Source organism: Solea senegalensis, linkage group LG11, assembly GCF_019176455.1.
Source record: "Solea senegalensis isolate Sse05_10M linkage group LG11, IFAPA_SoseM_1, whole genome shotgun sequence".
Classification (NCBI taxonomy): domain Eukaryota; kingdom Metazoa; phylum Chordata; class Actinopteri; order Pleuronectiformes; family Soleidae; genus Solea; species Solea senegalensis.
In genome coordinates, this window is record NC_058031.1 from 17079326 (window position 1) to 17103591 (window position 24266).

Here is a 24266-nt window from a genome sequence, read left to right on the forward strand (position 1 = left end):
AATGACTTTTAACAAAGTATCCTGGACATTCTTAAACAGTTTATTCTGAAAAAGTAAACCGTTATGACAACGTCAAACATCTACAGCTCTAACATTTCTTCAGCTGCTCCTTATCCAGGCTGTGGACTTGTTCCCGTTTGTCCCCACGTGAAGGAGAATGATAAACGTCTTTTTGTCTCCTATGATGAGGAGACATCATCCACAGGTATCCACAGGTACAAAAAAAAACCTCAAGCACATTTTGGAACATTTTCACCATTGTATGAATATGTGAACATAGTGTGTGGCACAGTGAAATGTAAATGTATGTACATGCTATCTACACAGTTAGATTTGTATTTGTAATTACAGCGAAAACCCAAGCACAGTGTGAGTCAGCTGCGTCCGTTGATGTGACATTGGTCAGCACTTATCATCGGCTCCTGGGACTCTTTCCTGCTCCTGTGCAGCTTTGGCAGGATTGGAGGTGGAGCCGGACTCACAGTGACGTGACTGCTTCTGTCAGGCTGCAGGTCACAACATTTAAATCAAATTAAAGTGAAATCACACCTCAGCATCCATGGATGTACAGTATCTTCAAACACAAACATTACAAAGTATATTCTCCCTTTTTAGCACCATTCATCAAATTCTGTGTTTCTGCTGCTCCCAAGTGGTGAAAAACAATATGGTTTTAAATATGAGATATAATATTGTAGATTCTAACCTGCTGTAAATGAAACATCCAGTTCTGATAATCGTCTAAGCACAAACATGAGACCTGCAGTGGCTCCACCAGCTCACCTGTAAACAACACAGAGACGATATAAGACCACCACATTACTTGCTGTGGTTAGTTTTGCTACATTTTAAATCTCTATTCATCTGTCGCACAAAAACAAAGTATTGATGTCACACATAAGCGCAGTTTACTGTACCCATCAGCTCAAACTGCAGCCGTCCAGGCAAAGCTGAGCGCTCCACTGCTCTGATGCTGTGTCGGGGCAGCCGGCCCTGTTAGAGAGGACACATTACACACTGAAGCTGAATTTTTGTCATTTACTGACGTTTCAGAGGAAAATATGAACACAGACACTAAATGTGCAAACCTGTGTAATGACTAGGACACGTAGTTATGCCACAGTGAAGGAGATAGTGTGATGATGGAGTTTTTGTCTAGTTTTGAGTCATTTTACACTATACCTCATATGTCATATTCACTCGATTGTTGTCAACTGACAGCAGCAGCACATCTTGAGGGAAGAGAACCATCAGTCTTTCCTGGCAACCCTGGGAAAACAAGTCAACTGTAATCATAATAACAACAATACTAATAATAATAACAATAATAAACAAGGTAAGGCAGGGCAGGACAAATGAACACATATAGATTGATACACAGATGATTTAGTTAAGGTAAGGTAAAGTAAGGTAAGATAAGGTAAGGTAAGATAGGATAAATTAATACATACATATCGATACAAAGATGACTGAGTTAAGGTAAGGTAAAGTGAGGTAAGATAAGGTACCGTAAAGTAAAGTAAGGTAATGTAATTTGAGGTAAGGTAAGGTAGGATAAATGAACACATACAAATCAAGACACAGGTGATTGAGGTAATGTAAAGTAAGATAAGGTAAGGTACGGTAAAGTAAAGTAAGGTAATGTAATTTAAGGTAAGGTAAGGTAAGGTGGTTAAATGAACACATATAATGATGAATCATAAATCATAACAGACACTTTAATAAACCTTTGTCCTGAAGGAACATCTGAATGTCACCATGTAAAAAGTAAAAGAGACCCTAACAAATAGCTGAGAGTTGCCATAAACTATTATAAATGTCTACATTTTTATATATTTAATTAAACGTTAAATTGCATTTTCACGTCATTAAGTTTCCCTAAACAAATGAGAGTGCAGGTCAGTTTGAAAGCTGACGCCTTCATTTCTTCAGAAGTGTTTTTATAGCACACCACATAAATATCCACACTTCAACAATGGTTTTGAGATAAAATCTCATTTCGACAGAAAGGAACATGTGGGCGATGTGTTTCAGGTTTTCAGATTAAAAAGAGCTGACTTTTCAGTTACTTTTTAAATGATTAAATGTATGTTAGTTCATGTCAGCAGCTTTCATTCTCTCTGTGCTCTTCATCCACATCTTTAAATAGAGTGGAACATCTGTTTAGTTTAATGCACTGCAAAATGTACCAAACAATACAACTGGTAGTGAAATGTGGAGAATCAAATCACATAATTCTTATTACAACATTATATTAGTTTATTACTACAGAGTGAGAGAGTATTGATTACCTGTCTGTGTGAGTCGATGACATTGACCACTGATATGTACTCAGGCTGACCCATGTGCTGCACAGGTGAGCCTTCCCACTGCCATATCGGAGCTTTCACTAAGTATTTCAGTAGCTCTTCTCTTTTCCAGCGCATATCGCATGGTAACTAAGGGAGAAATCATTTATGAACTCCAGCTTTTCTGAGGTGCATTTAAAACATGAACATTATTACCAGATAGGAGAGAGAGCAGTGAGAGGGACTCATGGGTTGTGCTGTTGCCTCGTGTCTCCTGTCTTCAATTTGCTGCACCCACGTGTGTAAAGCTGCAGCACTGTCACATATAAACACTTTGGAATCCACCATTGGTCCTGGATGAAAGAAAAGAACAACGTCATGTACAACACACTTTTCTAACATGATGCCATGTTATGGCTGATTTTCCGCGACCTCACTCACCGCTGATCTCAAACACGTGTGGTGATGACAGAGACATGTCAGGGTCCAGGGACACGGTTTGGACGTTGAGTCCAGAAAGAGGAAGGACGCCCTGCATGATGAGATGAGACACAGATAAAATAAAGAAAAATAGGACTCATTAGAATTATTGCTTGTCATTGTGCAGCAACTTCCTCCTGAACAACTGCTCTGTGTCTGTCACTTCCTGTCACATGTCCTGTCATGACCTTCATGTTTGTCTTGTACTTACAGGTCACCAAGATTTCAAGCTTTCTGAAACGACCACTCTAGGCTTCAGTATCTCACTACCTCACTCACCGTTCAGAGAACCAGGGTTAACTCCTTAACCTAAACCCCACCAATCTTTAAAAAGTAGGTCTGGAAAAAGGTTTGGAAACACTATTGATGTTTGTACCTGTAATATCTGCTGTCGCTCTGGAGGCTTTTTACCCATTGTGATAAATAAATGAATAGAATAGAATAGAATTTACCCCATAAATGAAGTCTTGTTGAGTGTGGTCGAGAGAGAGGATCAGCAGGTGAAAGGAGAACAACACGAGGAAGTGTTCGCTGGTTTCCTGCAGAAATAGAGTTTCATGGTGTAAAGTAGCGCATGATTTTAAACAATAACATTTTAAACACATTTTTCTTCCTGCGTAAAAGACAACATGACTCATTAATGTTAGAGTTGGACTTTGGTTCATTTGAGTGAATGATGAGTGGGTGGAGCCTGATGATGATTCCCAGCTGACTCCATGTTACCTGTGTGTATCTGTTGTAGAGAGACACCAGGGACGAGTGGATCACCTCTCCATACATGTGTGCAGGCTGACCCTCCCAGCTCCTGATTGGCTTCTGAGAGTAAATCCTCTTGTGCAGCTCGTCTCTGCTCTTGCCCCACAGCGTCATCTATAGACACAAAACTGTATCAGCGCATTCAGTTCAATTTAAATAACTTTATTTCTCCATAAAGGAACGTTAAAGATCAAAGGAGACAGCACGAGTGCATGTAATAATCCAATGACATCAATATAAGACATACATAATACCATTTAAATGATTATTCACTAGAAGGATGACTTTTAAATACAAACAAATGGCAACAAACAACAAAAAGCATACCAATTTACACACTGCTGTATAAAACGTATAAGCTAAGTCCTAAAAACTAATGTAGGATGTACCATGTGCAGGTCTGATGGATGTTAGCACAAATGTAACTGAGGGAACCAAACCGGGCTGAAGGTGACAGACTTGTATAATCATAGGAAGGTGAGTTGTTAAATTTTGACACTCAAAGCTTTCTAAGCTTTTGTTCTTACATATTACCACCTTATTACCACCTTCTATGTCCAGTCCACTGTAATGTAATGTGTGTTTTTCAGCTGCAGCTGTGGCTGTGGGTGTTTGAGCAGAAAGTCACACAATTAATAAAGGTTAGAGGTGAACTGTATTGGATTTAGCAACATCTATTAGTAAAGTTCACCTCAACCTTCCCCTCAAAGCAATACGATAGCCCCAATTTATTATTTAATTGTTTATTTTGTGGTCCAAAATTTTTTATCCATGTTCTGCCATTTAGTTGATTTGGTGAAATTGTTTCACCTAAATCTTTCACACTGGACCTAAAAGACGCTCCATACTCAAACATTTTAAATAGACAAATCTCCAGGTTTCTGCTCATGGCAGTGTCTCCTCCCTCCGTTGTTTCCTGTAAAATTTGAATCATACCAAACAGGGCATCTCTCAGTTTTGTCATGGAAATTCCCACACTGCGTGTTTTCACAGTGTGTCTGACCACGACACAAATATCTGCACTGAGTGGAAACTGTTGTTGTTCACCTCTCACCACACGTGTTGGGGGGTGTGTGTGTGTGTGTGTGAAAAAAACAGAATGTTGTGTGAAAGGTTGTTCTAGTCTAATCTAGTTTCTGACTAAAGTTTCTACCACTGTCACTGCCCTGCACATCACACACCACAGACACAGACATGGGGACCTCTTTCTCCAGGCGTCGCACTGAAGGCTGCCGCGGTGGAGGTTGAGGTGGATGTGGCAGTGGCGGCTGCTGCTCGTCACTGCTGCTCCTCACTGACAGCTGGAGCCTGGTTTCCCCCAGACTCCACACACTGAAACAACACACACACACACACACACATCAGAACATTTTCTCAGACACCAAAATAATCACTCAGAGACACAGACCCCTGCTAAACCCAAAACACTGTGTCACCTGCGTTTTATGTATTTAAGTTTTACAGAAAACTTTCTGGATCTGTACAGAGCTCTACCTGTTTATAAATATTAACATCTTACAACAACATGACAGAATTCATCATGAGCTCTTGAGATGTTGCTGAGACATAAACAAGTTAAAAGTAAAATTGATCCTTTTTAGTGACATCGTCAGTGAGTAGCTTGCTTACTTGGCCATCACAACAAAATTCAAATTGATTCATCAAAAACTGTAGACAGGAAGTTGCTAAAATAAGGACAGACAATATAACACAACGTTCTTGGTGGAGGTACTTCCTGAGGACAAAACACTGCCGCCACATGACATATAGTATGGCTTCAGTTTCTGTAATACAGTGTGAATTTAAAAGGAAAGGAAATCATTTGTATTGTCATTACAGAACCGAAATTTGGAAGTCAGAGCTGCTGTGACTTAGCGCGTAACCACTAGGGACCAACCTAACTGAATGTGTCTAACATGTTTTGATGGTGGTAGGAAACCAGAGGAAACCCATGCAGAGAACATGCAAACTCCACACAGACTGGGAATCAAACCCAGTACTTTCCTGCTGTGAGGCAGCAGTTACTTGCTAAGCACTAACAACCACACTGCCACCGTGCAAGGCTATGTTTTACTGGACGTGCTGCCCGTGATGTAGCAACCACAATGAGAGCAGATGCAGTTTGATGATGATTCTGATGTTTTTTTTTAAGTGACCTCAAACAGAATTACTCTTGGTTACAGTGCCCTAATCACCAGTTATTTACATAGTAAATACCTGGTAAATTGTTTCACATTATTGGGTGATAAATGTTTAAATACTCAAAAACTGCCACCAAATTACTAGGAAAATCCTACACTATTACCAATGAACTGAACTTATTACTGGTATAGAGCAGTAATAACAGTTTGAATCGGGTACTTTCTACTAAAAAACACAGTTAATTCCTGAAGAAGTATGAAATTGTTTTGGTAAAAGCAAACATAAACACTTACCTGGCAACAACAGTTGACTCTGGCAGTTTGAGTCACTGATGACTCATATGTAAATGTTTTTTATTCATCTAGTTTTGCCGTCCAGGATCGGACTTAATCACCCCACACAGATGTTTATATTGACGTGTCAGGGAGTGAAGAGCAAACAAATTATAGATATCTTGCTTAATGTTTCGGTAATAATAAAAATAATGAGCGTACTATTGTACTCGTTAAAACAAACAAACAAACAAACAAACAACATTGTGTTGCTTTAAAGTGCATGATGTGTTTGGCACTGTTGTCTAGACACACATGACTCAGGCTGACTCAGTGAGCGTCAAAGGAAATAAAAATAAAGCGATGGGACGATTTTAATTACTTGTCCTGACCCCCACCCGCAACCCCACAGCCCCAGCAGCAGCCAGACATAATCTGCTTACAGTAGTCACAGCAGAGACAGACACCTGCTGACCTTTTACCACCAGCAGCTCGTAGTCAGTATCTCCTGCAAACACACGCTTTGTCCCAGTTTTCCCAATTTCAAATGCTTCAGTGGACTTCCACATACACAAGAAAAGAGACCGTGTATGTCCCGCAGTGCAGTGCAGTGCAGTGCACACATTTTGGGAAATCAGGAGTTCTTGCAAAAATCAATATGTTAGTTTTTGATTCTAGGGCTATTATTGAACTGGATTTCTGGTTGAGTCATTTGTGAGGTGACTCTAAGCAAATTCTCCTTTGGACGGACATCTTCCTGTTTCACAGTGGAACACTTAACACACAGGCCTCACAATGAATCATGACTGGACTCATTTTACACTCTTCTTAAAGCAGCCTTAAGCCTTGTGAAATAAAAGTTGTGTTATTACTTGAATTAAATTAAATTAATTAAAAGAAAGTAAAACAAAAGCAAACAAAACAAAAGGTCTTTATCTTCTGGGAGATTTTAGCAGCAGTCGGAGGAAACCTGGGAGGGAAAAACACCTGTTATTATCTTTAATGTATACAGGATATTAAATGAGGAAAGTGGTAGCTGCCATTTATTGTTATTATTATTATCATTATTGCTATTATTATTTTATTTTATTATGTATTTATTGTTTGTTTCCCGTTTTCTGTTTATCTGTTTTTGCACACTAACAATAACTATATATTTTTGCATGTACTGTAAGTGTCAGAGCTACACTACACATCTGTACAAATGTACATCTCCGTGTGAGTGAGTGTGCGTCTTCAGTCGTATTCTTTTCAGTAGTAAAATATTAAACACACACATATGGACCTGCATGTACGTGCACTTGTGATTAGCTTCTGCTAATCCCCCAATCTGAGAACAAGCGGGGATTTATCCTGCACTGACTCTGTATTAAACCCCTTCATTGTCTTATAATAATCTGCTAATCACATCAGTGCAGCATCACAGAGTCCCCGAGTTCATGTTGACTAAATAGGAGCCCATTATTGCCTGTCTTCTTATTGTGCTGATGCTGTTGGGTGGAAATCACATGGATGTCGCCTGTTGTTCCGCAGGTGTTTTCATGATCGTGTGAGCGGTTTATCACTGAACCATTGAACCTGGGGCTGCTTTTCTCTCACAAAGCACATCCTGTGTCAGTGTGTGTGAACGAAACAAGCAGCCTCCCGGTGTCACTGACTGCTCTGCAGCTTTGTGAAAGGTTCCACAGACAGACAGGAGGCTGTTTTACATTTCCAGCTCCAAACTGTAACACAACACATGCCAGAGAACACCACAGTGGTTTAAAGCTCTGTTCATCTCAGGCTGTCACCGCTTCCTCCTCCATATCTCACACACACACACACACACGTCACAAACCACATTTTAACTAACAAAAAACATACTCTCTCTAAAGCTATGCTAATGAGCCCAGGAAAGAGTCACATTTATATTTATTTATAGTTTTCTTTCTTTTTTTCTATTGTAACACTTCATGACAATGTACAGTACATTTTCTGACAGCACTTTCTATTTGAACCGCTTTTCTTGAGCTTTGCACACATTTGTTGTATTTGTGTCTTACCCCAGGTTGTCTCCAGAGAGTTCCAGGAGCTCGATCTCATCAGGGCCCACCTCGTCCACTCCAGTATGCCTCTGGGTCACACTGCAGCATCCCATCTTGGACGAGGAGTCTGTCCCTCTCAGCCTTGCCTCAGCTTCTAGTCCACACACTGAGCACCATCTGCCCAGTCAGTCATCCCCACCGTGTGTCTGTGTGTGTGTGTGTGTAGGTGAGAGAGAGAGAGCGCAACACTAAAACCAAAGCGATAACTTAAAACCAAAGGCTGGTTGGTCCAAAAGAGGACAGTGTGCAGTGGATGAGAGGGAGAGGAGGGAGGAGGTGCTGTTAAGCTCTAGTTCCCCCTTCTTGTCAGCATGTAGTCTGTGTCTGTGTCTTCCATAGCGCCCCGAGATCGAAGGACGTTTCTGAAGAACTGAAGAAAAAAGTGACAAGAAGTTTTTGTCACGTTGCAGGGTAGAAGTCGTTCCTTCCTTCCTGTCAGTTGGCCGTCTACACAGAGCTGAGCAGCTTCCTCACTTTGGCAATTTACACTCAAACAGGGAACGCACTGATGATGACATACAAAGAAAGACAAGAGAAATCAGACTGTCCTAATGACAGGATCAAAATATCACACCTCTTCACGTTGACTGTGTCAGACTCTGGTGCTCTTTGTTGAGAAACATGGATGAAGCAAGCTTCCTGTTGGGAAAGATGGAAGGATGCCCGCCTGTGTTTATAGGCACAGAGCCTGGATGTGGACGGATAATTATGAGTTATGAAACACAGAGGTGAAGAGCTGCAGTCAGAACAACAAGACACAACAACGGCAGAGTGGAGCCTTGAGTTGATCTTCCTGGTTAGAATTAGATGGTGGGAGGTTTTGCAGTCATGTCTGAGTCTTTCTCTCTTTCCACATGGCAGGAGTTGTTCTGCATCTGTGTGGTGATGCAACTTCATGCAACATGTCCGATGGATACATTCTTTTGGATTTGACACTTGCTGTTGTTTTGAAAATGTAATTTCTTTGTTTAAAGATCTAGTCTACACTACACTACATTACACTACACTACGTTACACTACACTATACTACATTACACTACACTATATTACATTACACTACATTACACTACACTATGTTACACTACACTATACTACATTACACTACACTACATTACATTACATTACATTACACTACACTACACTATACTACATTACACTACACTACACTATACTATACTACATTACATTAAACTACACTACATTACACTACACTACACTTCACTACATTACACTACACTATACTACATTACACTACACTACACTACACTACACTATACTACATTACACTACACTACACTATACCTACATTACATTAAACTACACTACATTACACTACACTACACTACACTACACTACACTACACTACACTACATTACACTACACTACATTACATTACACTACTACACTACATTACACTACACTACACTACACTACATTACACTACACTACATTACATTACACTACACATACACTACGTTACACATTACATTACACTACACTACGTTACACTACATTACACTACACTATGTTACACTACATTACACCACACTACACTACACTACACTACACTACACTATCACATTTTGAAGTTTATTAGACAAAAATGAAAAACAACATCCTTGTTAGTTTGCAAAGGCCACTGTACTTCCTGGTGCACTTAGGAAAGGGAGGGAGGAGCATAGAGTGTTGTTTCCTTTAACAAAAACCCAATTTAAACTGAAGTTTATTATTTACAAACTTATTTGTCACTTCTTATCAACACTAAGGAGATAAATAGATTCCTTATTGTCATGTTAGACATGGATTGTGTTGGCATTTCTTTGAGAATAATGCAGTACCAGGTGTCTGACATGTCGATTTATTTTTAGACCACAGATGTTTGTGTACTTTCATCACAGTTCCACTTCTCTTTCATTCACTAAACTCTTTGTCTCCTCTCTGAAGTCCTGATCAGCAGGATCCTCACGCACAGGAAGTCCTGTCTGCAGAGAGCCACAGACAGAGATCCCCTTCCTCAGCTGTGAAGATGATGACAGTGCCATGATGACCCGTGTCTTTGGATGCTTCATGTCCCCTGCAGATTTCAAATGGTGATGCACAATACATTTGCTCAGCTGTAGTTGGACCCGCGGCCTGTGGCTCTTGCTCCTGACAGTCTGCTGGATGTTGATGGGTTTCTGCACTGGTGATGAGTTTAGAAAGAGCACTGAAGAGGAGGAGTTTGGATGGTGGCCAGTCTTTGAACTCATCTGTGCTTCATCACCACTCACTGACACGTTCAAACAGTCATCATCAAACACATCAATTACTGACTTGCACCTCCTGGCTTTAGTCTTTTTTAGTGTCTTGTTTGTGGTTTTACCAAGTAATTCACTGCTGGTTTTGTTCTTGTTGCAGGTCAGCACTGAATCGTAAGGAACATTTCCATTGTAGAGCAGAACAAAGTCCCTCTGATTGGCCAAAGGGAAGATTCTCTGCCTGAGACGACACTTGTTGAAGATCTCCAGAGTCAAATCTAGAAAAGAGGACAAAACAGTAAGAGCACTTGTGTGTTTAGTGTGACGTCACACATCAGCCAGTTTATTTTGTGGCTTTTGACATAAGAAAGGACCAAAAAGGAACTATAAATGTGTCATGCAAACATTTGTGTAGAGTGTGAAGAGACTCACATACACTCAAAACCATGAATATCTGCTACATTTGAGCTTCTGGCTTGTTTAATGTAATAAATAAAAACAATGAGGTCAGAGCTCACCAAGAGTCTCCACCACAGTTTGAGGTATCACCTGCTTCAGCACCTCACAGTTTGTATGCAGAGCTGGATTACAGTTCATTTCTAACAGCCACACCTATTTTGAACCACATGAAGACACCATTAATCCTTAATACACATGAACCATCCAGACATTATTTACTAACTTCTCACCTTGAAGTCCTCATCAACCATGAAGTCGCAGCCAATCAAGTCAAAGAAGCCCAGTCGGCAGTCTAACTTGGATTTGACTGCGAAGAAACACTGCGTCATAATTCGCTGCATTCGCTTCTGAAGTATGGAATTTAGAAAAAAAAGAAAGTTAGCTAATCCACTGCTTCAAAATGAAGACGAATAATCCATTTGATAATGTCTTTGTGTTGAGATAATGTAAACGCTGCATTCATTATTCTGTTGGCCACTTGGGGGCAGCAGAACAAACTGTAAACCAAAGGTATTGTCTGGACTTTCACTTAGCTGTGTTTAAGTCTCCATTGGCTGGTAAAGAGGTAAATATGAGACAAAAATGTATCCGTAAACAACAGTGGCTGAAAATGTGGATGAACTGGACGGCATCTTTTATGAGACCCTCTTTGTTCGGACCTTTTATGAGACTCTCTTTGTGGCATACACAGGTGATGCCACACACAAAAGCCAGTTCAATGTACACTAAAGCTCAGTGTATTATGTCCAAGTACAACAAGCCCTTAAGACTTTGAAAAGTTGTGCATTATCCTTTTTCATAAGTGTATCGAGGCAAAGAGTCACGATGTACATGTCATCATGGAATCTGTTTACATTTTTACCCACAGTGACTGAGTGAATGCTCATGTGGAGCACAGCAGAGGGGAACAGAGGAAACATTTTGTCTCACATCAGTCTTTCTGCACAAACAACTCTCAGTTTGACCTTGTGGCACAGCAGCAGCAGGTCTGTATTGTTATATTATTATATATGTTTGCTATACTATATGGAATATGGATATAAAACTAACACCAAACAAAAAAAGTGATATGTCATTTGAGTAAAAAGATGATGTATCCCAGACAAAGATGAGATCACCCAAATTTAACCACAATCACACAGCAACAGCCATCATTAAAATGCTAATTGGTCCCTGAGAGCTACAGCACACACACACACACACACACAACAGCAGCAGCAGCAGCAGCAGCAGAACTCACTGCAAAGACACCCAGCACCCAGTCCCTGGGCAGAGCCTTAGCAACCTGAAACCGCTCATTGACGTAGGTGTTGAAGTTCTCCATGGACCACACAGTGTCCTCCTTCAGCTCACTGTACAGAGGGTTCTTCTTCTGCATGTACTGGAGACGGACAGCAGGGGGACCAGAGACACACAGCAGTCAGAAAGACAGAGAGATGGTGTGTAGCTCTGCAAACAGTTGATTTATTAAACCTCACTGCATATATATGAAGTTACAAGATGTTTATTGTCATACGCACAGTAACAACAGTCAAATAAAATTCTTAATTTGGCAGTCTCCCTCTAAACAAACTAATTAAACATTTGCATTAACCCTTAGTGCTCACGCGACACAGCTCTGTGCTGCAGCTGCACCCATGGTAATAATACACAACTGATGGAACAAAACAGCCAAACTGCTCTGTGTTCTAAGGGTTAATAACCTTTATAAAACTTTTAATCTTAAAATGTAAAGTGAAAAAAGTAAGGAAAGCACCGTGAAGATGGAAGTGACAAAATATCTTTAGATAAAAACTTTTATTTGGTTTTATTCAGTATAATTATTTTTGCTGAATGACATGATTCTGAAACTTTGAAAGCAGTTTATTACGTCCCTCAATATAGTAGTTATCATATCATCTTATTTTTAATGCAATTTACACCTTATTTCTAGTGCAATTTCCAGCTTTGTAATAATAAAGGTAAACATATGGTGTATATATATATATATATATATATATATATATATATATATATATATATATATATGAATATATATAAGATACATTATTACAGTAACACCAAGTTATTTTCAGAGTCATAGCTTGGTAATTGAAATTCATGAAGATAGATATTACTATGGGATTACTATAGAAATACAATGGCATTACTATAATAAATAATTGCTATATTATTACAGACTGAATTGTAAAGTGTCACCCTTTAACTTCCAGATTTTCATAATAATAATATATTATAATAATACAATAATAACTGGATCTAAAATCTATGCAGGTCACATGGAATATCTTGGTCTACACGTTGAGCAGGTGTTTGTGTGCATGGATGTACCTGATTGGTCAGGTGGGCAGACAGATTGTCGGACTTAGGGTCGTAGAGGTCACAGGTCAGTCGCACATAACCATGGTGAAAGAAGACCATGAACGGTGCAGTGCAGGCGATCAGCATGTAAGAGCGGACATCAAACTTCTTCCCTTTCAGGAGAAGCGGGCTCTGAATGTAACTGAGGGCAAAAGGGGCTTTTTTTTTTACCTTCAAGACAACAGAAAGTAAAAACCAAATGTATTTGACAACATGTGCCACGAGTTCACTGTGATTTTGGAACTATTTTCCTCTTAGTGCATTGGCTCATGGAACAAAACGCTGCACATTCTTAAATCAGGTATACTCTTCTTCTCCGTTTACATTTTTTAAATTTGAAATTCACCCTCCAGTTGAACCTTTTTCATATAAATGTAGTTTATTCTACATTTTGGCATCTTTGGATTACAAACCTGAATTCTTATGGATTTAATGTATTTGAATGTCTTTGTCTATCTGTGTATTCACTCAATATCTTTGTAAATGATTTGAAAAATTACAGTTGATACCACATTTATCCTTTTATTATAATTTATGCTAAGGAGCAAATGTCATGGTTGCAGTTTTGGTCATTTGCACGTTTGTAACTAAAGCTTAAATGGTTGTGACATGATATTTATTTGTAAAGTGTTGTGTGTTCACTCACTGCTGGACAATGCGAGCCTGGCGTTGGCAGTGTTGCATCCTCCTGTTGGCCTGGTTTTCCTCCATGTTCTGCAGCTTCAGTCTGAACGCAGTTAAATCCTCCTGGCTTTTCAGCAGAAAGATCCCTCTGCCCTGGTTCAGACCCGTGGGTTTACAGATCCACATGTGACTTTCGTTGTATCTCACACCTGGTTACGGTCACACAGAGACACACCAGGTAAACATTTGTCTAAAATCAAGATTTGAAACACGCAGTCCTTGTGTATGAGATGTTTTTCTGTTGTGTTTATGTTTGTTCCTGTTATTTTAAATTGTGTTGTATGTTGATGGTAATATTATCTTTATTCTGTAAAGACTTTATTCTACCTCAGTATTTCACTTAAACGCTGCCCTTGATTTGATGACCTGTTGGAGACTAGAAATAAACAAACAAAGCATCGATCAACCTTTTAAGACCATGCACCATAATCAATGAAAGTACCCGACCACAGAATTGTTTTTATCCAAAGGTCCTGTGAGAAAGAGTTGGTGACATCTAATGGTGAGACAGAGGACTCCTCCACTCCAAAAAAGTTGTCTTTCTTCTTTGTTTGAGTTCGAGCTTCTGCTTGAAAACCCAAACACATACTTTAACGCCACTGTTGAAACATGGCAATGCTAAATGCGACCAGGTTACATATAAAGCACTTATTCTGAGACTACAGAAAAAAAACCAATAGATCATATACAAGCATACTTCTAGTATTATTCAATTTCTGCCAATAAGGTCTCACACACCTTTAACAACAGGTTAAAAGGATCACCAGTAGAAAATTGAGGCCAGTTTATTTTCTTTATTTTTCTTTTTAATAGTTTCTGTTTCTTATGACCTTTTTCCTTTCCCTCCTCTAAATCACCTGTCTGCCTTCCTCCTGTTTACTTAGTGATAACCATGTTTGTCATTTGCTGTGCACCACTTATTATAACGTCGTTTGTCTCAACTGCTTCAAACAATACAGAACTGTGTGAATTAGTTCATCTCCAGACTGACTGACTAACTGACTGAGTTAGAACGTTAAAAAGCATTTCATGTGTTTGAGTTGTGGGGAGTACTGCAGCAACTCTACACCCAGTTGCTGGTAAGCTTCTCTCCCTGTGATTGTGTCTCAGCCCTGCCCTCTGCTGACTCATTTCTATGGAAACAGCATGTTCCCCTGGTGATTTTATCAATGCCTTATGGGAGGTGAAGTGCATTATTTTCCAGCGTCCCAACTTCTTGATGAAACAATCACCAAGGCAACTGTTGTCTTAACACCGCTGAGCACAAACATTTTCTTCTTTTAATGTTGGATGCAAGACAGGTCATGTTTGACTGGAAGCCTGCAAACAAAACTCAGCCAGTGTTGTGTTGAATGGTGGTGCGTTATCGGCCCTTTACCAAAGAAAGCATCCCTCTCCTCCTTCACATCCATGCGGAAGGTGGTGGGAATGAAGTCCTCCATCTTCAGCCTCCTGTTACCAACAATGAGAAAGACCGATGTGGATATTCTTAGCTAGATGACACAAGACTATGAATTTATTTTCGAACAGATTGAAAGGCAGAGGCTGCATAGGAGGTCCAAAACAAAACAAAAACTCTACAGTACAATATGTTTTGACAGAAAAAGAATTTAAAGTGTGTTGAATTTCTTGTATATGGTCTAAAATATACGGTACCATTGCTACTAAGTATGATTAATTAGCTTTATCACAAACAAGACGACCACAAATTACATTTTCCAGGTTGCAAGTCAAAATATCTGTCTGTAATGATACATTTAGCTGAAAATTCTGATAAAAATCTATCAACAAAACTTAGTTTCAAATTCTGTTCACATTAAGATGCCAAAGAACACATTTTTGTATTTATCTAGTATAGGTTTTCCAACTGTTAAAGCGTGCATTGATTAGCTTCCATAGTTACTTTGTAATTAACAAGTGAATGGGTTTATATCATTGTGATTTAAAGCCGAGACCTCATTCAGTGATTTGATTATGCAGTTTGACTGTGTTTAATAAATAGTATCACCAGCTGATATGTGTTTTTTTTTCACAGAGCCAACGCTCTATGTTCACGGTACCAGATGGTTGCTAAGAGATTTTCAGATTGAGAAATAATAAACTGTTATATCTGTCTGCTTTTCATAAATACAGCCCGTCTAGATAAGAGATGAAAAGCAGACAAACACAGCAGAGACACAGCTGTCCTCTTCACCTCAGCCCTCGGCCATGGTTGACTTTGCTGCTGACTCGCTCGTACTCTCGCAGACTGCTGAGGAGGCCAATCTTGGAGGTGAGCACCTTGTTGTTAGGAATCTGGTACATCAACTGTTCACCTGGAAGTAGCACATGAGGATTTTTTTGTCTGTGAATGGGAGGCGATACACCTGTTTCTACCAAATGCAAAATGAAAGGAGATATCTAAAGAGGGACACGATACCATACCATACCATACCATACCATACCATATGGTACGGTATGGTATGGTATGGTACAAAACAACTTTATTGTCAGTTATTCTGATTCTGAATCATCTGTTTGAGGGGAGAAGTTGGAGTGAAACAGCCACCACATTTCTGAGCTACATCTACAGTGTGTAGTAAATGATTGTGTCTTGCTACCTTCTCTGAAGTTGCAGTAGTTGACTGGTGACTTAGTTTCACACCATTTGATTTTGAAATCCTCCCTGTGCTTGTTGTAAATCCTCCTCCACCCCTTGTTTTCAAGGTAACTGCTCACTCTGCAAGAAAGATCAATGAATTTAACATCAATTTACTGTCTCAAAATGTGCATCTTCTCTAGAAATTCCTCACATATTATGATCAAGTAATTATTTCATATTTTTCATATCTACATTTCAGCCCCATTGGCTCCACCAAAGAAATAGAAAAGTCCTGGACCCCGCGGCTCATCTATATGTCGCTCTCTGTCCTTGGTCAACACACCCCTGCGGAGATATTGCTTCACCACACACACACCTGTTAGATACAGAAATGATGCATCAGTGCAGTCCTTCATACATTCACATAGAACACATGTACAACAAATGTCAGAATATGGTTGTTCATACAATTATTATTAGTATTGTTGCTATATGCTGTGTTAAAGGATCACTGAATCATAAACAATCACAAGTCACACTCACCTGACCTTTGGACTCGGCTCTCTTGGTTGACATTCATGTAGGAAATCCTCTTTCTCTCTTGCAGAGTCTGGATCTCCTCTCTCTGGACCTTCTCCAGTCCACATTCTGGTATCACACCCTGCGTGACACTGTGGCCAAGTGGCAAAGACACCTCTTTTAGCACTTTGCTCTCTGAGGGCTGGTTGTCGTGGCAGGGAACCTCCACTTCCTCTTTCTCCACTCCTTCATCTTGTTTCTTCTCCAGCCTTGTGTCCTCTCCTTGGCCCTCACTGCAGGACTCAAATAACATGACCTCACATTAGCTGATAGCAGCTTATTGGCAATGGCACGAAATGTTCCTCCATGGTAGGAAAGTTGGACCTTTTCTGTGAGGAAGGTGGGTTGTATTTTGTCAGAATATGCTAAAGATTGGTGATGACAAGAAAAAAAGAAGAGAAACATATTTAGCCTTCATAATTAGTACTGTACATAACGTGTTTCATTAACAATGCCAGACTCATGATTCATCCTGAACCTTTATATCACTGCATAACTGTACCATCCATGTTTTGATTGTGTGGATCTAAACGTTTTATGGACATTAAGCTAAACTTTCTATCCAACACAATCTTCAAGAATTGTTTGTCTCTAATATTATTTTAATATTATATTATTAATATTAAAATTTAATATATACATATATTATAATAATTTGGTTTATGTTTGGTTTATAACACAAACGTATGATACAGTGTGTTATAATCCGCCTCAGCTACACTTAATGTTTTATGTTCTGCTTAACATGAATTGTGTCTCTGTTAGCATGTTGCTAACATGCTTTGCTCTACTTAACTACAGCTTCTCAGAGAAGACTCTACTCAATAAGACTAGAGACTCTAGTCTTATTGATTAACACATTCTTCTCATTATTTCTGCATCAAACTTGAAAAAAAAAAATTCCACTGAGGCTCATTCAAGATTAATTTGATATGATGTCATCTGACAAGGAAATTGGTATTTATTTAATGGTATTTATTCTTGTGCCACCAATCCAAACTTTGTGGTTTCCAGAGCTGTGGTCTGTTCCCATAGCAACGACATCAGAGTGAAATGTCACAATCTTACAATCTGACAAGCTACACTTCACTGCCCACCTTAATGGTCTCTTTGTAACTAAGCTCACAAGCACCATCATCTGAAACCTCCAGACTGTATGTACATACACGTGTAGTTCAAACATTTTAAAAGATGCCACGTGAAGCTCATGTAGCATCTGCAAATAGATGGTGGTGTTATAGTCAACAGTAAACAGGAGTTGAAATACGATGTCTTTGTAGCTACATTTGGAAGCAAACTGCTTTACCTGCAACGCCGGCATCACACACATGAACATCCAGATCAACTCATCCACTCTTTTCCACCATGTGTGCTCAACCTTGTAGTCCAACTGCACGGCCCAGACAAACGGCAAACCAACAGACCGAGGGCCTGTGAATGAAAACACTTCTGTCTGTCTGCAGTTCAGTCTGTCGCGCTGCAAACCTACTAGACCGGAGTAAACAGTCGCTGGTTACTCAGGTAATGGGACCCTTAGCAACAGTTGCCACTTGTAGACTGAATTTTACAACAACAGCAACAGCAACAGCTCAAGACAAACTAACGACTCAAGATAATGTTTCCCACACCCACCCCACCTCTAAATTTAGCTTCATTCAATATTAATTGCCCGTAAGCCTTTGTTGTGTGAACCCTATGGTAACATGAGCGCTGAATGTCACTCAAAATTGATTTGCCAGTTTTCCATGGTATTGTATCCTGACACAATAGGTACAATGAAGAAATAATATTTTAGAAAGAAACCTTAAAAAAAAATGTAATCTGACCCAATATGACAACCATACAAACACAATTATTTATTATGAAAACTGCAAAACACCCAAAGATGTGCAATAACTTTAAATTTAAAATTAAAGCCTGCAAATGTTTTTTTTACAAATGTTATTTTAACCTTTATTCGTTCGGCTGAATCTTTCCTTTACAGCAGACGTCCTCATTACTCATACTGTCTAGTGCCAAATCCAGTAGCAGCTATGCCGTTGAGCAACATAGTATTTGTGTGCTCGCATGGCAAATCCACTAATCACCCTCTGTCTCAGTGATTCCACTCAGGAGGAAACACCCAGGCACAGCCATGGTCGGCATTGGCAATTATGCATAATCTCCCTTCTTCCTCCCACCAGCCTGATAATTGACAGGGGTGGGAGGCTCTTAGACTGAGCAGCTATGCATCCATATAATTAGATATACAGTACAGTCTGCCAACCATACGCAACGAATGCATCTCAAAACCACGCCAACTGTACTTATATAGAGACCAAGCCAGTGCAACTCACAACAACTCAGATTGGTCTAGATGTTTGGCCCATCACAACGTTACCAAAATGAAATCTGGTACATTAGTCCGGGTGACTTTGGTTTAACTATTTTTCTGTGTGGCACAAATACAGAAAAAATATTGCGGCTATCACACCACTGCACCACAGCGTGTGTTATGACACATTTCACACATTTCACACAAGGAGGAAGCAGTAGTCACCAGACAATTTTGTTATTTTAGCCGACAGACAAGGCTGTAAAATGTCCCATTTACTGTCAGTGGCTGAGTGCAAAATGTCAGCAATGAGAGAGAGACAGACAGACAGACAGATAGACAGAGAGAGAGAGAGCTGCCGTGGCACCTCAGTTATTAGAGACAGGCTTCCCATATTTCTGTTTAACAGAGCTTTGTGTGGAGCCAGTGTCAACCACACCTTGATAAAACGCTGCCATCTGATAGACACACTATGCAAAGTGCTGCGTAGGTGGACAAAGAGAACAGGCTTGTTTTACAGCCCTGTCAACCTCATGGTTCACCATCTGCCAAGAGGCTGAGTCCGTGTGTCTGCATGCGTGTGTGTGTGTGTGTGTGTGTCTCTCTCTTTGTGTATGAGTGAAAACCTGTAAATGAGTAAATGATTCAATACTAAAACGTTAATAACCCTACATCAATCTAGATATTGTAGTATGGGCCAATAGTGTGTTATACTGTACCTTTCCCCTCCTTTGCTTTGTCAATGATAATGTTACAGTTCCCTCTAAAAAACAAAAACTAGTTTTTGTTTCTTTAAATAAGTTTGCTTGTTTTATTGGAGGAAAAATATAATTCATATAATCAATGATCTGGAAATGAAACACGTGTGTGTGTGTGTGTGTGTGTGTGTGTTGCGTGTGTCTCGGGGCAGTGACACAATAAGGTTTGTGTGCTTTTGGAGACACTCCCATTCCCATGTCGTCTCAACTGCCGTCCACACCAGGAAGTGCTCAGCAATTACAGGGTTGCAGCCTGCAGCAATGGTGTCCCTGCACAACCCATTATTTAGAGGGATTCTCCTTGTCAATGTGTTATAGCGGAAGAAATGGAGTTAAGTTACAATGTAAAGAAAGGGTCATATCAATAGGGTCTCTCTCTCTCTCTCCTGCTATTCATGATTTCCTTATAGAATTACACCAGTAAAGCAGAAGGGGCTGTTGAGATGGGGAGGTAACTTCATGTTCCCAGGGTCTTCATTCATTCAATCCCACTGCTGACAAATGCACGATAGATAAATTTCACCAGGAATAACTTCACCATGGGAAAATGAACTACACTAGGGTCTACATCCCTATTATAAATGCAAGCAACGTCTGTCTGTCTGACTGTTAACTGCATCACTGTCCAAGTGACTTGTTCAGAGTACCAGTGTGTGCGTGCTGACTTTGGCAGTGTTTGGATAAGAAATTAAAGCGACACAAAACAAAAAACACACAGTGCCCCACATATTTGTTATGATTATTAAAAGGTCATTGTTTCAATATCTGTGTTGTAGTTTTGATATGTTATACCATTTGACAAAGAAGTAAATGGAATGCTCTAAATGCAGACACATGGCCATGATACAGACAGAGGGCTAACTTCCTGGAAATTACGTCACTCAGGGAGATAGTTCCACCCTCATCACCTGAGCTATGGAAAGCCACAGACGAAAACCATTTCATTCTAATATGGAAAATGACGCACTGATATCACGGCAGCAAGGCAGAGCGTAAGAGTAGCACTGGGACAGATTCTCCAGGTCTGGCCTTAAAATACACCAACTGAAGAGAAGTGTGCTTGATGCAATAAGTACTGGGGCCAGTTCACTGATCACCACTTCACAAGTCAGTCAAGGGAAGCAGTTTTACTGACTCACAGTCTGTCTGCCGGAGGTGACCTGAGCTCCCTGCATTATAATACTAGTGATAAAAGACAAATCAGAATTTGACCCTTGCTGATTACCATACATTCTTACTCTTGTCCACTAACAGCTGCACAAACTCACAGGTGTGTGCTACAGTCCTACCAACCCAGAGTCTTCACCCTCTTTACTTGGCAGTCCTCATATCTAATAACAACACAAATGTCTGCTCAGGTCCAAATTACACCAGTAATACTAAAATAGAGTAGGGAAGAGTCATTCGTTCATTAATTAATTAATTAATTCATTAATTCATTCATTCATTCATTCATTCATTCATCTTCCATCACTTTATCCCCCACATGAGGACCACAGGGGCGCTGGTGCCAATCCCAGCTGACATAGGGCAAAAAGCTACACCCTGGACAGATCACCAGTCCATCACAGAGCCAGGCTGAAGTGTGTGCTATAAAAATAATAAAATATAAAATATAATACAAAATATAATACAAATTCAACATCATTTTCCCATGGTGTTGTTGATAAATAGCAATTAAGTGGGGAATATTTCAGTGCCATGGGGCAGAAAATCAATGCAGGTTGCATGTTTTATAAAATGCTAGCAACATTAGCAATATTATTAGAAACATTATCACGGACATAAAGCATGTGTTTTTGAATAGTACTGCACTAATTATAGCTAACTTTTCTTTTCAGGATCCAAAAAAGAATGCGTGAACTTTACTGCATTCAAGTCTACGAGCAGAGATGGCCTGCAGATCTGGAGTAGCAGACATTTTCAGGGTAATAAACCAAACTCCCACCACTGTTACTGACTGGCCTGCCAACTTCACACACATGTGCTGTGATGTCTTTCTTTGCCAGTTTATATCTGTCTATTTCTGTTTAAACACTGAACTGGCACGAGTTGGCTGATTATATTGCAACTAAACCCTAAGTTGTGAATTGTTGTGAATAAATGCCTTTTCACAAATATAGATATACAGATATAGATTGTAGTTAACTTTGAATTTTAGTTGAAGCAGGATATTACCACATTCAACCATATTTTCTGGTGATCTACGCTTATAAGTTGTATACTAACCTTTTGACGTTCAGGCTCTAGTAAATAGAATTGAATAAATTTAATTAAATATATTGTGTATAGGTGTGCAATTTGAGTGTCTGACTGACCTCTGATCATGGAGTTGATCCTGGGTCAGGATGGGGCAAATGTTCCCTAAACTACAGAATCTGACAATGCTCTACGTGAGGGTGTGTGTGTGTGTGTGCGTGCGAGTGCGTGTGTGTTTATCACCTTGACTGTACTCTACATCAGCACACCGGCAGATGTGTCACAGCCGTTTGATCTTTGTTGTGCTGCTGTTCCGCCCCAGTGTCAAACCTCAGCTCAGTGTGTGTAGCCTCCTCAGTCGTGCAGGAATCCCGTCTGACTGCACCAAGCATGCACAGACCAGTGCAGGAATCCTCAACAGGCTCAGTGCCACTCAGGAATGTGATTCAGTAGTGTTACATCACTAAGGGGGATGTAACTAATTACACTTAACTCCTGTTACTATTTGAAGTGGTTGTTTTATAATTTTACTCATATGTGTTTGAGGTTTTGAGTCTTTCTTTGTTTCAATGCGGAACCATGGTCATCACAACCTGAGACCCACAGAAGCTCCAAGATTCATTCTTGGTGACATACGGGATAGTATATACAAGGGAAAATATGTACTATAGCACTTTTTTTAATTAGAAAAGACTTATTCACTACAATATTAACAAAAAGGAAAAAATGCCATACAAATGCCTGCAAAGTAAACAAAGTTGTACATGTATAGTGGTTATATACATCAATACCTACTTAAATACGAAAGGGTTGAAAAGTTGTTCAAACTCAATGGGGCATTTTCATCACTGTTAGGGGTTAGGAGGGAAAATACACTTGTAATTAATCCAATTAATGACGGCTGATTCCCACTTAGCTTCCTCAGGTTCAGGGTTCTCTGCTTGTGTTCAAGTGTCCAGTGAGACAACACAGTGTGACAATAGCTGCCTCTGAAAGAGAAGGACGCTTTGTGCGACTGCTTGACTATCACAGCCAGTGTAAGCAAAACCAGGATCCTAAAGCTGAAAGTTATTCTTTTATATTTTATTATCATTGTTTGTATAAGCTCTTCATTCTCCCATGAATTAATGTTCCATTTTGTAATACTTGGAGCAGCTTGTTTTTTTTTTTACAATAGCCCACAATGGACCAACTGAAAAGATGTTTATCGTCTGAGATTTTGTTATGCTTACTGAAGGCTGCATAGGTTCTTGAATACATAGGTATATTTATCTGCAACATGCTACTTCATCAATAAAAGTTTTCAATTTTACACACTGTACCTTTAAATCAATAGCTTAAAGCAATAATAAAGAACGTTAAGCAATGGATGGCTTACTCATATTTAACATTCTAGTATTGCAATTCTTATAGTTTTCTTGATAGGTGAAAAAATAATTGGCATAGATTGCTGTATTTATTTCTACTGTGAAAAGAATTATTTATTTATTTTCAGGGATTACCAATTTACTTCATGTTAAAACATGGATGTTAACCATCCACAATGAGACATCAATGAGGTCTTGGGCCTATTTTGTTAAACAGCTAAATGGTTTATGTGTTTGTGTTCCAACTGATAAAATCAAAGCTGCGTTTGACCAGTCAACTGAACCATAAGCTAACAGCTCTAATTAAACACCATCGTCGTGCTGTCGGCTCTGTGTGTGTGTGAGCAGGTGAGAGAGAGGGCAAGACCGGGCCTTTAAAACAAAACCTTCCCATGAAATGCAACCATGTGAGCAAAAAGACCCAGCGTATGGATTTCAGTTGGCAAAAGCAGCACTGTACCTACTGTAAGTTGCCTGGTTCCTGGCAGTGAAAACACACCTTGTGCTTCTCGGTTTATCAACCAAGCCCACTGTGTGCTGCCATAGACTAGGACACAATGAGGCTAGCCGATGGGGGGACTCATGGGTAAATTGAGGCATTTAAAAAGAAGCTCTGTTCAGTGGTAACATGATCCACACCTGACTGGGGCTCGGCATTCCGGTCTGACCGAGGGAAGAGAGGAGCTGCTACAAAGGGCCGGTGCG

The 24266-nt window shown here is 39.7% G+C and overlaps 2 protein-coding genes and 1 long non-coding RNA gene across 6 annotated transcripts; 1 reads left to right on the plus strand and 2 right to left on the minus strand.

The window, feature by feature from the left end:
* Positions 1-19: 19 nt before the first annotated feature.
* On the minus strand, positions 20-8578 carry LOC122777396. Of its 2 annotated transcripts, none has more exons than XM_044038616.1 (11): positions 7981-8578; positions 4706-4856; positions 3492-3638; positions 3221-3307; positions 2730-2820; positions 2505-2641; positions 2292-2438; positions 1183-1269; positions 918-993; positions 707-783; positions 20-506 (listed from the first exon to the last, which is right to left on the minus strand). In XM_044038616.1, the coding sequence occupies exons 1-11, from the start codon at positions 8073-8075 to the stop codon at positions 375-377; spliced, it is 1227 nt and encodes a 408-aa protein (XP_043894551.1). In that variant the 5' UTR covers positions 8076-8578; the 3' UTR covers positions 20-374. The 2 variants fall into 2 exon arrangements, with proteins under 2 accessions (XP_043894551.1, XP_043894552.1); XM_044038617.1 differs by having other exon boundaries at positions 4727-4856; positions 7981-8572.
* Positions 8579-9728: 1150 nt separating this feature from the next.
* ttll10 (tubulin tyrosine ligase-like family, member 10) lies at positions 9729-18599 on the minus strand. Of its 3 annotated transcripts, XM_044038612.1 has the most exons (13): positions 18230-18588; positions 17248-17288; positions 16888-17156; positions 16597-16720; positions 16364-16482; positions 15958-16078; positions 15142-15215; positions 13726-13912; positions 13050-13221; positions 11959-12099; positions 10949-11065; positions 10778-10871; positions 9729-10537 (listed from the first exon to the last, which is right to left on the minus strand). In XM_044038612.1, exons 1-13 carry the CDS (start codon positions 18257-18259, stop codon positions 9915-9917), a joined length of 2112 nt encoding a protein of 703 aa, XP_043894547.1. In that variant the 5' UTR covers positions 18260-18588; the 3' UTR covers positions 9729-9914. The 3 variants fall into 3 exon arrangements, with proteins under 3 accessions (XP_043894547.1, XP_043894548.1, XP_043894549.1); XM_044038614.1 differs by lacking the exon at positions 10778-10871 and having other exon boundaries at positions 10480-10537; positions 18230-18599; XM_044038613.1 differs by lacking the exons at positions 17248-17288; positions 18230-18588 and having other exon boundaries at positions 16893-16959.
* Positions 13153-16894, plus strand: LOC122777403. The gene is made up of 3 exons (XR_006361322.1): positions 13153-13941; positions 15897-16035; positions 16604-16894. It is a non-coding gene; the product is annotated as an uncharacterized LOC122777403 (long non-coding RNA).
* Positions 18600-24266: the final 5667 nt, after the last annotated feature.

Bases quoted from the DNA above. Each gene is read 5' to 3' on its own strand.
- LOC122777396 (XM_044038616.1), bottom strand. From the start codon at position 8,075: ATGGGATGCTGCAGTGTGACCCAGAGGCATACTGGAGTGGACGAGGTG. The intron at 1,270-2,291 runs GTAATCAATACT...TTGTTTTCCCAG, and splicing joins TCATCGACTCACACAGACAG to GGTTGCCAGGAAAGACTGAT. The intron at 994-1,182 runs GTATAGTGTAAA...CCTCTCTAACAG, and splicing joins GAGTGAATATGACATATGAG to GGCCGGCTGCCCCGACACAG.
- ttll10 (XM_044038612.1), bottom strand. From the start codon at position 18,259: ATGTTCATGTGTGTGATGCCGGCGTTGCAG. The intron at 17,157-17,247 runs GTCCAACTTTCC...TGAGTCCTGCAG, and splicing joins CCACCTTCCTCACAGAAAAG to TGAGGGCCAAGGAGAGGACA. The intron at 10,872-10,948 runs GTGAGAAGTTAG...GGTTCAAAATAG, and splicing joins TGGTTGATGAGGACTTCAAG to GTGTGGCTGTTAGAAATGAA.